At 42.1% G+C, this 13,265-nt stretch overlaps 1 protein-coding gene across 1 annotated transcript in view; it reads right to left on the reverse strand.

Moving 5' to 3' along the window:
* Window positions 1–3,100: 3,100 nt before the first annotated feature.
* Window positions 3,101–13,265, reverse strand: part of LOC124160553 (caspase-1-like) — a 63,514-nt gene continuing 53,349 nt past the window's right edge. The window contains exon 6 of the mRNA XM_046536419.1: window positions 3,101–3,586. Coding sequence (XP_046392375.1) covers window positions 3,198–3,586 — 389 coding nt within the window. The 3' untranslated portion in view covers window positions 3,101–3,197. The remainder of the gene's footprint in view (window positions 3,587–13,265) is intronic.

A 13,265-nucleotide genomic window follows, 5' to 3' on the forward strand; every position in this document is an offset into this window, starting at 1 on the left:
AGCGGCTGCCGCTCTTCTACCCGCGACGCTGCGTTAGCGTTGGAATATTTTCTTCGCGGACGCGAATTCAAATTTGGCATTTTGTGCCTTAACAGCGGCGACGTCTGAAAAGAAATTTTTGCTCTTAAGGGCAGTTACTCGGAAAATCAAATAGGGAATGACCATAAAATATTAAATATTTCGTTTTTTGACGCTACCCCCCTAAATGGCATTTGAGCGAGGCTCAGGGGTACACCTTGTAGGCTCAAAATTTTCAGGTCTTATTTTTTTGTCAGTCCCACTCCTTTTTTCATTGTGCCAGATGTATTTGAAAAATAATCGATTTTTCCAATCGTACCGTTAAATTACGTACTGTTTTAATCCCTCCCATTCTATAGTTCCTTATGCCCCACAGAAAGTCAAAGCATTTCAAAAATACATTGAAGCCCAAATTTAAACGAAGCATTCCGTTGTCTGTGACATGCAAAGCAAATCATGTGGTCAGAAACTCTCGGAAATATCGTTAGAATCGACATCCATTATCAATAGTCGCACCAGTGCGCATCGTTTCTGCGCGGAAAATTCGCCGAAATCATTCACCGTATAAAGTGGTCACGGCGAATGAATATAATTCGAAATATCATTCGAATGATCTTTCACCGTGTAAAACGGCCTTAAGACGCACTTTGGCGGCCTTGGATGGTCTGCATCGTAACCGCCATCTGTTGTAACCACGCGCGACGCCCTTGCTGGAGTAAACTGCAGCTCAAAATACCTCCTGGTGAGCATACCTGTTGAACCGTATACGCCGCACGTGTGCATTGCAGACATGAACAGTGAACAGGGAGTTTTAGAGAACTGTTCATTTTCGAACCGGTTCATTTCAGCGAACAGTTCGTATTGGTTGTTCGGTTCATTTTGACCCATCTCTAGTTCCGCTAGTGGTGGGCCCCGTTGTCCCCATGGCAACGTGGGTTTGCCCCTATCCCCTACCCTTCCACCCCCATTCTTACCCCCGAGGCGTAGATGGGCTCCTCTGGCGGCAACGCCTCCTTCTTTTTTTCCTTCCTATTCCACTCACCTCCCCGGGTGATCGGGCGAATCAGTTTTTGGTATTAGGTCCTAGCCCCGTTGCGTTGTAGTCTTGAAAAGAGTCCACCTTGGACCCTTATCCGTTGCTACGTATACAGCCAGCTGAAACTCTCAGTTCAAGGCATTAGAACGACTTGAAAAACCAGGAGATTATATTGAGGAATTAAATTTAAATAATGTCGATAGCAAAGGGCCGCTCACTACCTAAAGTTGAGATTAAGAATGCCCTGAATCAATGGAGAAAAATGATTCCCCTGATAGAGAAGACATCGCAAAAGAGTATGACTTTACATTATTGTATCAAATTGCTATGAAGAAGAAAAAAGTACCACATGATTTCATGTTAAGCACAACCATTACACTCCTCAAGAAAGTCAGTGATTAGTATTGTACGGAATACCGAACAATTACCTCACTGTTCCATGCTTCCATGTTCTTATTGGTGATAATAAAATATGACATAAAAACAAAAAGTGATGTGACATGTGATCAGTACTAATATTGACCAAGAAGAGCCACTCGAGATGCAATTTCAGAATAAGGTGGTTTCCTTTTGTACTCCTGGAATACGTATTTCACGCTCTTACATTTTAAAATGGCGATGTACATTTTTCGCGATTAAATTAAAGTGAAAAATTTCAAGCGCGCGAAAATGCGACGGCTTAGTATGAATGCTGGGAAAAGCCCGTGTGACGTGATTCTGGTTCCCACTGCCACCGTGTGAGGTGACCTTGGTGCGAGATGAGCGCCGCTACAATGCAGGCTGCTAGCAGGTAACAGAGTACCCTGATAGCAGGTAGCGCTTGGCTTAAATAAGGATTATTAATACCTTATCAAACGAAGGAAACTTTCCGACCATAGGCATTTTAATAAGTGATTATTAAAAGATGTTTCCCTGGGCTCTGTGCCACATGCATGCATTGGTAATCTCAAACGATGTAAAACTCCTATCTACTGGTATAGAAACTAGGTCCCTATGACGTAACGTGGAGTGGCATCGCATGGGCGCCAATCTGGCCTTTTTCAAATGCGGTTAAAATTGACCATTTTCATTCGTCTAAACTGGGATTTCTAAAACAAAATAATTTGCATATTATGAATACAATAATGGTGGGTAACGAGTTGCAATCAATGCCTTTCGGTTTCTTTGATGAAGGAAACTACCCTATTGCGACAAATCCAACTCCTTTCTCGTCGTCAGAGCTCAGACAGACTTTCGAGTTTGCTCCATGTTTCTATACTAAGCTAGTCAAAGGTTGTGAGCCTTACATCAGTAAATGAAGTCCTTACAGAAAGAGAATTATTTGAAATATTGGAAATAAAAAAGCAAGCATCACCGTAGTCATAATCAGGCGCGACAACTTTATTCAAAGCAATGACGAAGGAAACATAAGGGGAAAAAAATTAACAAGATGGCCGAGAAGTTCCTGCGTGAAAGTATTGGTGATGGAAATGGGATTAACCTTGTTCAATAAAAGGAAGAGGAAGTAGAAGTAGTTGAGGAAGTGATAAAATAGACTTCGTTCCGAGTCGTGGCTGTAACATCTATGATAACCTTGACATACTAAGGAAAATAAGAGAAAGGTTTGTTTTCAATGTCGTTGCAACATTCCAGTTATGGAGGAATTGCGAATGCTCTTTTAATGCTAACAATTTCCACCAGCAGAGTATTGATAATACAATACCATAGAAAAATTACTGTACATTTAATAACAGGAAATAGTGTCATAATAAATTCATGTAAGGACTCGGAATGGATAAAATACTGTTTTCGTTTCAACTTGACCCTACCTCTTTTCTTTACTGTGAGATAGCTATATTTTTGTCTTACAGATTACGTTCCATGGCTATTTAATCGCTCCCCTTTACAAAGAATACGCCATTGCGCAAAATCTTTATTTTTTAGGAATAAAATCTTTAGTTTGTGGAATTTAGTCAATTTATGGAGAAAATAAAAACTTTGCACAATTTCTCGACATTGGTAAATGATTTCAGAATGAGAGAATTCCGAAATAGTACCAAGTTATCGTTTTGTCGCTGAAAACATTTCTTTATTTTCATACGAGGAAACTAAACATTTCTGTTTCTCAGTCGAAACAAATGATAGTTGGTATTTTCAATGTGACTCAATCTGTTATCATCAGTTGTGTGGTGGAATCATGATTTTCGACCAAGCAACAGTCTGAAGTACCGTACACGCTAACTTTCATAGCATTTTTACCATAATCAGCCGTTTTTTCTGTCAATTTCTCATTTATTGTCAATTTTTCATTTATCTCTCTTTTCGTCCTCAGGAGAACGTTTCTGGTCAAAGTGCTGACGAATGACGGCATTTGCTTGACACCATCCCATTTTGCAATCTTTGCATTGGACGATTTTTCCAATGCCACGCGGTAAGATACCTTCAGTACCAAATCTACTAAGTTTAATTCATCGTCTTCATTGCTTGTTAGCTCTTGCGATAGCGTATTGATGAACCAGCTACCCTCCTCCGTATTCCGCCATGAATATTCTCCTGGAAAGGTAAAAAAATACTCTAATTACTATTATGGGCGTGGGTGCATATTAGTCAATGAATTTCATTAACCAGAATTAAAGTAGACAACTTTGTAAATTACACTTTTTTATTTTCCTCTGCCAATATTGACTTACTTCACGTCATTTTCAAAGCTGATTTGAAAGCTCTTGAAAATGACTCGAGTAAAAATAAGGTGTTGTGGAAAATTAAAAGGAAACTGCCTCCATTTTTATGAAGATGAATTTTCACAACAAGAAATAATCTACACTTGCAAACAACCTACAATAATATACGAACACATGACTAAGCGAGAACCATTCAATCAGGGCCCACTAGAACGGCACTCGAGGGTATTGTTACATTGCTGACTAACCTAAGAGTTCTTGGTCACCTCTTCTGAGTGTACTTTTCCATTCCTGCCCCCGAGACGCGCCACTGCCTAGGTTGGCATCCCTTTTCCGCCCGCTGATAGGACTTTCTAGTCCAAATCTCGCCCAATAAAGTCGAATTATTATTATTATCTCATTGTCAACTACAATCTCGCAGGATGATTGCGCTGAAGGCTCTTAACTTAAGCTGTACCGGTGAGTTAAATTCACCCAGCCAAACGAACCAGCCAATTTACTTAGGAAATTTAAAAATGGAGCGTGCGTAATGTTGACAGTGGGAATGTTTTTTGTGCGACGAGAAAAATGAAATTACCAAAGTGAGAACGATCCGAAAAAGGACAATGTTAAATAAAATAAGCAAACAATAAATCAATCTCATTTTTTTATTTTGGAAAATTTTTATATTGTTTTTTTTTTCTTTTTTGTTTATTAATCTGGTAAGTTGATTTTTGTTATTTTTTGTTCGTTTAAGCAATATTTCTATTTTTAAAAATTGAGGCATACAAAATTAAAATGTGATTGGAAGAAGGTAAAGACGAACGAAAGAATCGTATTAGAGCAAGCTAAGGCAGCGTGTACATGGATGTGTCTATAAAAGTTTTGCATACTGCCTTAGAGACTGGACGATTACTCAGTATGGAGTGTGAACATTTGTTACAGGAGATGTGCTATTTTCAGCGATAGTTTGCTTACCTAGCAGACCGTTGAGAGGTAATGTAGTGTACTATACTCTGTTCATTATATCTCTGCGGGTGAGCTGGTGTGGCCAAAGCAAGTGGAGATGAGGGGAGGGAAAGTTTATCGACATGTGACTTTGCCTTTTCAAATCAGCAAAGAGTAGGTGTGGCCTCACTCAGTCGCACTCAGACCTCCGCCGAGTGAACATCGTGAATCTGCTCGTGGAGCATTGTTGCCACACCTCACGCGTTCTCCTTGCATGTGATTAAGTATGCCTTCCACCAACGGTGCCTCCTTTAGCGTGGTAGCTGACAATGTCATGGGCTTCTGTTTAAGGATTATCCTCAATACCTTCCAAGTGAGTAGGTATATTGTCTCGGCTTTGGGGCCAAAATACCTGTGGCCACCTCAGGTACATGGCTCACTCGTTTTCAGTGACAAAGCAGGGCGGTTATGTACATTTGGCAACGTTACGTTCGATCCTCCTCTCTCTCTCTCGGTACTACCCCTTCCTTATCAGCGAAGCCCTCCGAGAGTGTCCGGGACATGATCCAATCTGATGCTATACCATAAATTAAAACTATTTTGCTTCAATTCAATGGCGGACGAATAACTTGCAGAAATGTGACTTGAATACTGTTAAAATTAAACAGATGAAATAAGAGAGAGAGAATGTGGTACTTTTTGTGATAGTTAGTATCACCAGACGTTTCTAACTTTATATTCTATATATACTAACTGCTAGTTAGATATAGTTATATTTTAAGAAATTTTGTTCAAGGATGAACATAAGTGATCTTTTTTAAAGTGGGACAAGGAACTCTTACCAAAACATTAAAATCATTCTGACCATAAGATTTTGATTAAGGTAGTTTCGCACATTTAACATTATTCTAGCAAAATATTTATGGACATTATTAAATATGTCCGTGACAATACAAAGCGAGCCAATGGCTAATTCACTACGAACTATAGTATATCGCATAGCTTACATTAAGTTTAAAATTTATAAATATTCAACAAATTACGGAATGAATCTGTAGCATTTTCCTTTGAATTAATTCTTATGAATACAGTCCAATAAGAACAGCCTTCTCTTCTTCGAATGCTTTTTCTGTTTTCTTTCCTCCTATCCCACCTCGTTGCTGCTTCGCTTTCTTCTTTTTCTAACCAGCTTTTAATCAACTTTCGTTCACACACGCATAAACTACCGCCAACCATAGTCGGGAACGGTGGTCAGAATCCGAACCACGGTTAACGGTAACTTGCGCTCACACCTCGTTTTGTAACCATGGTCGGGGTTAACCGGCGTAAAGTGAGTGTAGTGTGAACGAGGCAAAAGTGAATGGACTATAAGAGGAAAGCTCAAGGTTTTCATTGGTTACTGATGGCTGAACGGAAGGGGAAGGTTGAGTTGAAGTTGGATGAGTTAGCTACGTACTTTGTACCTCGCGATACCTATGCGCGAGATTCACTGACGACATCAGGAGCCAATGAGGGCTTCGCACGAAGTCACGAGGAGTGCGGCGAGACATCGAGGTATTGTTGGCGCGAGGCAGTCGCGCACTTGACGTAATCCAAGGAGGTTGTAAATGTACTGGAGGGGGCACCACTGGTTCCGAGCGTTGAGCTCAGTGTACCAGGAATGGGGATGCTAGGGTATGAAAGCCACGCCTACTTTGACCAAAACATTGATAATTCCATAAGAGTCAATGCTAACTATTTGGTGAAATATTCGGTCATGATCTTTGTTACGCTAAAATAAACTATCGCAAACGAACACAGTAAACCTTTTTTCCTTCATTATGGGAAGGCCTCATGAAAATATCCCTCGAATATCTTTTCCCGAGGAAAAATAATTGTCGATCACCTAGGTTCTAGTGATGATAATGTCGGCTCTATGTCCAAATATCCGTATGGAGTTGCATATTTAAAAAATAGAGTGTAATTTTTATGATATGTAGAATAATTTTTTAAAAATGCAACTCCATACGGATATTGTTTAAAGTATACCGGGAATAGCCGCGGTGATAACTTTTACGGGAGTCACCCGCAATGCACAATCGTGCAAAAGATACACAGAGAAAAATCATCCGCCTTGACCGGGATTCGAACCCGGATCCCCCGATTTCCGGTCGAGTTAGCCTAAAGGACTCGACCGGAAGGCTAAAGCACTCGACCGGAAATCGGGGGATCCGGGTTCGAATCCCGGTCAAGGCGGATGATTTTTTCTCTGTGTATCTTCCATACGGATAGTTCGGACATGACCGTCACTCCTTCGACAATTTAATACCAAGACTCACCGAAAGACATTTCCTATGGATAATTCCTGCTGCTGGGAAGAAAACCCACGAAGGTGTGCAGTTTGTGCCAATCGTGGGAAAAGAAGATACAGCGTGAACTGGTATGAACAATGTGCAGTGATATTATGCATGAATTGTTTCTAATCATGTCATACTAAGCAGAATTACTTAAAAGTCATTTGAAAATTTCGATATTGACGTTTGAAACAACAAAATGTAAGTACCTATATGAAATGATTCGGTAATAATAGAACAAAGTCAAAGAAATGGGCGGAGTTGTAAATTTTCAAGTAGGCGAAACGGGTAATCCTATCGAAAATACCCAATTGGTTATGAAATTTTCAACCCTAAATCACTTTGGAAACTCAAAATGTATTCATTAGTTTAGAGAACGATATACATCAAACAATAAATATTTGTTAAAATTGCTTGAAAAATTACAATAGACTAGCGCATATTATATTACGCAAGTTTGTAAAAATTTCAACGATACTGACCATATGTCATGAAAATTATAAACTATTGAAGGATAACATGCCAAAAAAGGCGAAGTCATCTTAATCTCACCCGGCCGCTGGGATGGGATTTAATTAAATGCCCGCTGCGCTTGAGGAGTTTACATTATTTTTACGTTTACTTTCTTAAGCATTCTGTGGATTTGTCTGTAGTAAATTTGTGTCTACATTCCCTTCATAGAAAATTTTCGTTTTATGCTACGAGTTTATTCAATGAGTATCAATAAAATCAATAATTTTACAAGCATTTACGTGGTTGGTATCCAGATTAATATACATATATATATATATATATATATAAATAATTTAAGTTAATGTCAATACACACAGAGACACAAAAAAGAAACACTCACATTGGATAAATAAACTTGAAGCTATCGAAGCACTTCCGGCTTCTTCGTCAGCTGAAGAATGATATATATATACAATGTTTTGGAAAATATGATATGCACGTGGCACGTAATATAAATAGTTCAAGTTAATAACGATAAACACAGAGACACAAAAAAGAAACACTCACATTGAAAAAATAAACTCGTCGAAGCTATCGAAGCACTTCAGGCTTCTTCGTCAGCTGAAGTATGAATGGTGAGGAAAGGAGAGGGTTGGAAGAGGGAGAAGAGGGGTAAGGGGAGAGGTGTATGGGGAGGGGGAGTTAGGAATAGGGGTTAGGATGCGACGTTCAGACCTGGAAGGCTATTGGCTTGAAAGTGCCAAATGCAAGCCAATTCGAGGGTGTGGAGGTTGAGGGCGGAGTCGGTGGGAGGGAGGGAGGCAATAATGGATACTTTGTAGCATTGATTGAAAATGGAATCATGTGACAGACAATGTGTAGGAACTGGTAGAGAGGAGTGGGGGGAAGATGGACAACAGGAGGCGCGATGATTGTTAATTCTGAGATTGAGAGGGGTAGTGCATTGGCCAATATAGAAAGCAGGGCAGAAATTACAGTGAAGAAGGTAAATGATGTTGGTGGAAGTACAAGTAGTGGAGGGGAAAATCGGTAGGAATTTAAGCTTGGGGAGAAAAGAGGCAGGGGGTGGAGAGAATATCTTGCAGGCTTTACACCTGGGACGATTGCAAGGTGAGGGTGTGGAGATAGTGACTGACTGCGACTTTTGGAGAGGGCGGGTGGCTTTAAATATGGTGTTTAAATTCGGCGGTCTCTTAAATGTTATCCGAGGAGTGGAAGGGAAAATCTGAGAGGTGGACTTGTGTTTGGAAAGGATGGGGTACAGGTCCTTCAATATATTTTGTAGCAAATGAGCACCAGGAAAGTAGGTTGTGAGCAGAGAAGGAGAGCAATGTTTGTCTGCGCGGGGTTTATTGTGAATAGCCGGTTTTTTTTCTTATTTTGTTCAACAAGAGTTTTTCGGGGTAGCCGCGGTGAAGAAGAGAGGTGTGGAGTTTGGAGAGGAATTTTTGAAGGTCTTCGGGGTTATTACAGATTCTGTGTCCCCGGACAGAGAGGGAATAAGGGATGGAACGTTTGGTGTGTGGTGGATGGCAACTGCTGTAGTGAAGGTATTGTTGTTTGTTGGTAGCTTTGATGTGAACCGATGTTTTGAATTTGTTATTATCTGAAAGGTGTATGTCCACATCTAGGAAGGTGATATTGGTTTTGGAGATGGAAGAGGTGAAAGAGACTGAGGCAGAAGCGTTAAGTGAAGAAACAAAGGTATTGAGAGAGTCGATGTCATGAGGCCAGAGAATGAAAATGTCATCTATGTATCTGAGCCAAAGAAGAGGTTTTAGAGGGTAATCAGTGAGGAAATTTTCTTCAAACAGGCCAAGGAAAAGATTTGCATAAGAAGGGCTAAACCTACTGCCCATGGCGCAGCCAGATATTTGCAGATAGTAGTTATTGTTAAAAGAGAAGGCATTGTGGGTGAGAATGAAATGGGAAAGATCAAGAAGGAAGTCAGTGCTAGGGTTTTGAGGAGTGGGTCGTAATGAAAGATAGTGGCGGAGAGCAGCGAGTCCCTCAGAATGAGGGATTGAAGTGTAAAGTGAGGTTACATCAATAGTGGCCATGATAATGGGCTGATTGGGGGGGAGGGAAATGGAGTTGAGTTTAGAAAGGAAGTCATGAGAATCTTTGATGTATGATGGAAGGGACTGAACGAAGGGTTGGAGATAGAAATCAACGAAGGCCGATATTCGCTCCGTAGGAGAGTTGCGAGAGGAAACTATGGGGCGGCCTGGGTTATTAGTTTTATGAATTTTTGGAAGGATGTAGAAAGATGGCGAAGTGGGGTGAGCTGGTAAGAGAAGAGAAATGTCTGACTGGCTTAGGCCCTCAGAGGGAGCATTTGTTTTTAGTAGGGCATTCAATTCTGTGTGAAAATCAGAGGTTGGATCTGATGAGAGAGGGGAGTAGGAGGAAGGGTCTCCTAGTAGTCGGTTGCACTCTGATATGTAGTCGCTGGTGTCAAGTACAACGACCGTGGAACCTTTGTCAGCCGAGGTAATCACTATGTTAGGGTTTTTTGGAGTTTCCTGATGGCGGCGGACTCCGAGGGGGAGAGATTTGGCGGCGGGTGGAGAGAGCGTAGGAAAGATTCACTCGAAGCCCTAGAGAGGAGACAGTTGATAAAAATTTCAAGCGGGTGGTGGGGAGGAAGAGGTTTGGGCTGGTGAGAGGACGGGGAGCGGAATTTGAAGAGGGCATTGTGAACACCCTCCGGCGCCTGTTGTCTCATGTGGGAATTCCAGAAAACCTTCCACCGAAGGTTTCGGCAAAAATGCAAAATGTCCGTGAGAAGAGTAGTGGGGTTAATCCTAGGCGTTGGGGAGAAAGAGAGTCCGCGGTTGAGGACAGAAACCTCGGCGGGGCTGAGCTTAGCGGAAGAAAGGTTTACCACTTGCTGGTCGGTGGGTTCCACTGGGTCCCGGTCGTTAGGGTCAATTGGCAAAGGATCGCGCCGAGGAGGCCGGGTTGAGCGCTCCGGGGCCGCTGTGGGTCGCGGCAGAGGTGGGGGTGGAGGGGGGAGTTTAAAAAGTGTGGCCAGGTCTGGTTTGACACCTATGAGTGGAGGGGGGGCCTGTGGGTGGGGTGAGAGACGCAGGGGGAGGGAAAGGCCATCTCGGAAATGTGAAATGCATAGGGAAGAGAGTTTGTGCAGTGAATTCTCGCGTTTCTTCTCGAGGAAGAGGTGCGCCGAAACTAGAATCGTGTTAACTTCCTTAAGTGCGTCCCTCCTTCCACATTCTTTCTTTTCAATACTCGCTTTCCCTATGCCAATTCACTCTCACGCAATACCAAGGGTTAGTTGATCAATATTATAACTCTCTGCTCTCTCTCATAAAATTAATTTCACTCTGTTCACCTCACCTTCTTAAGGAAGTTAACACGATTCTAGTTTCGGCGCACCTCTTCCTCGAGAAGAAACGCGAGAATTCACTGCACAAACTCTCTTCCCTTCTCAGAATTAACAATCATCGCGCCTCCTGTTGTCCATCTTCCCCCCACTCCTCTCTACCAGTTCCTACACATTGTCTGTCACATGATTCCATTTTCAATCAATGCTACAAAGTATCCATTATTGCCTCCCTCCCTCCCACCGACTCCGCCCTCAACCTCCACACCCTCGAATTGGCTTGCATTTGGCACTTTCAAGCCAATAGCCTTCCAGGTCTGAACGTCGCATCCTAACCCCTATTCCTAACTCCCCCTCCCCATACACCTCTCCCCTTACCCCTCTTCTCCCTCTTCCAACCCTCTCCTTTCCTCACCATTCATACTTCAGCTGACGAAGAAGCCTGAAGTGCTTCGATAGCTTCGACGAGTTTATTTTTTCAATGTTATATACATATAAATTCAGTGGTAAGGAAAGAAAGGGATAGGAACATGGAATAGAAAAAGGACAAGGACAACGGTGCTGTGGTAGGTGGAAAAAAGCCAGAAATCAGAGGGTAAAAATGCGGCCTGACTGGGACCAGTCAGGCCGCATTTTTACCCTCTGATTTCTGGCTTTTTTCCACCTACCACAGCACCGTTGTCCTTGTCCTTTTTCTATTCCATGTTCCTATCCTTTTCTTTCCTTACCACTGAATTTATATGTATGTTTGCGCTTAAGGCGCCGTGTGAATGAATGAAGTAGTATATATATATATATATATATATATATATATATATATATATATATATATATATATATACACACGTTTGAAATAAACTCACACGAGCATTATAAATAATGTAAAGGAACTTCTTCTTGCCCTGGGGTGGGCACTCAAAAAAACTTAGAAATTGACAGAAAAACGAAAATTAAAATAAAAGTGAGGAACTTACGGGGAAAGGTTGTTTTTACAAATTTTCGATGGGACGCAGCCCATCTTTCTCAAGTGAGAAGAGGAGGGAAAGTGAGGAAAGGGCATAAGGAAGGGTGCAGGGCAGAGGGCTAAGGTGGAGGGAGGAAAAACGGTGGACGGGGATTGGTTGTTCTTTCTAATGGGCGCGGTTGATTCCTGGACCAGAAAACGCACGGAAAGCCCATATGCATGCCTGTTCCAAGTCCTTCAATTCTAGGGGGGTGCTAGACGGGGGGAGGGAGGCTAATATTCCCACTTTATAGCATTGGTCAAACAGAGCTTTGTGGGAGGAAGCATGAACGGCGACTGGAAGGGAAGCAGAAACAGAAGAAACGCTATTGCATGAAGAGCGATGCCCGTTCATTCGGATGCACAACCTTTCCCCGTAAGTTCCTCACTTTTATTTTAATTTTCGTTTTTCTGTCAATTTCTAAGTTTTTTTGTGTGCCCACCCCAGGGCAAGAAGAAGTTCCTTTATATTATATATATATATATATATATATATATATATATATATATATATATATATATATATATATATACTACTTCATTCATTCACACGGCGCCTTAAGCGCAAACATACATATAAATTCAGTGGTAAGGAAAGAAAGGGATAGGAACATGGAACAGAAAAAGGACGAGGACAATGGTGCTATGGTAGATGGAAAAGGCCAGAAATCAGAGGGTAAAAATGCGGCCTGACTGGGACTCGAACCCAGAACCTCCTGGTTGCCGGCCAGGTGCTCTACCAGTTGCGCTACCAGGACGCTTAGATTTACCATGATTTCGGCGGGGGTTTATATACAGTAAACTCCCTTTGCTTTGGCCCACAAGAGTAACCAATAGATGGCACTGGGGCAGCTCACCACTCACCAACAGAAGGAATGGACGAGGACACAAGGATGAAAGGAAAGATACACACTCACACGATAGCAGGAAAGAGACAGGAACATGCGTTTCGGGGCACGCTGAGCCCAAGTGAAATAAGCCAATATGGCCGATACACTACTTCATTCATTCACACGGCGCCTTAAGCGCAAACATACATATAAATTCAGTGGTAAGGAAAGAAAGGGATAGGAACATGGAACAGAAAAAGGACGAGGACAATGGTGCTGTGGTAGATGGAAAAGGCCAGAAATCAGAGGGTAAAAATGCGGCCTGACTGGGACTCGAACCCAGAACCTCCTGGTTGCCGGCCAGGTGCTCTACCAGTTGCGCTACCAGGACGCTTAGATTTACCATGATTTCGGCGGGGGTTTATATACAGTAAACTCCCTTTGCTTTGGCCCACAAGAGTAACCAATAGATGGCACTGGGGCAGCTCACCACTCACCAACAGAAGGAATGGACGAGGACACAAGGATGAAAGGAAAGATACACACTCACACGATAGCAGGAAAGAGACAGGAACATGCGTTTCGGGGCACGCTGAGCCCAAGTGAAATAAGCCAATATGGCCGATACACTACTTCAT

Source organism: Ischnura elegans, chromosome 6, assembly GCF_921293095.1.
Source record: "Ischnura elegans chromosome 6, ioIscEleg1.1, whole genome shotgun sequence".
NCBI lineage: Eukaryota > Metazoa > Arthropoda > Insecta > Odonata > Coenagrionidae > Ischnura > Ischnura elegans.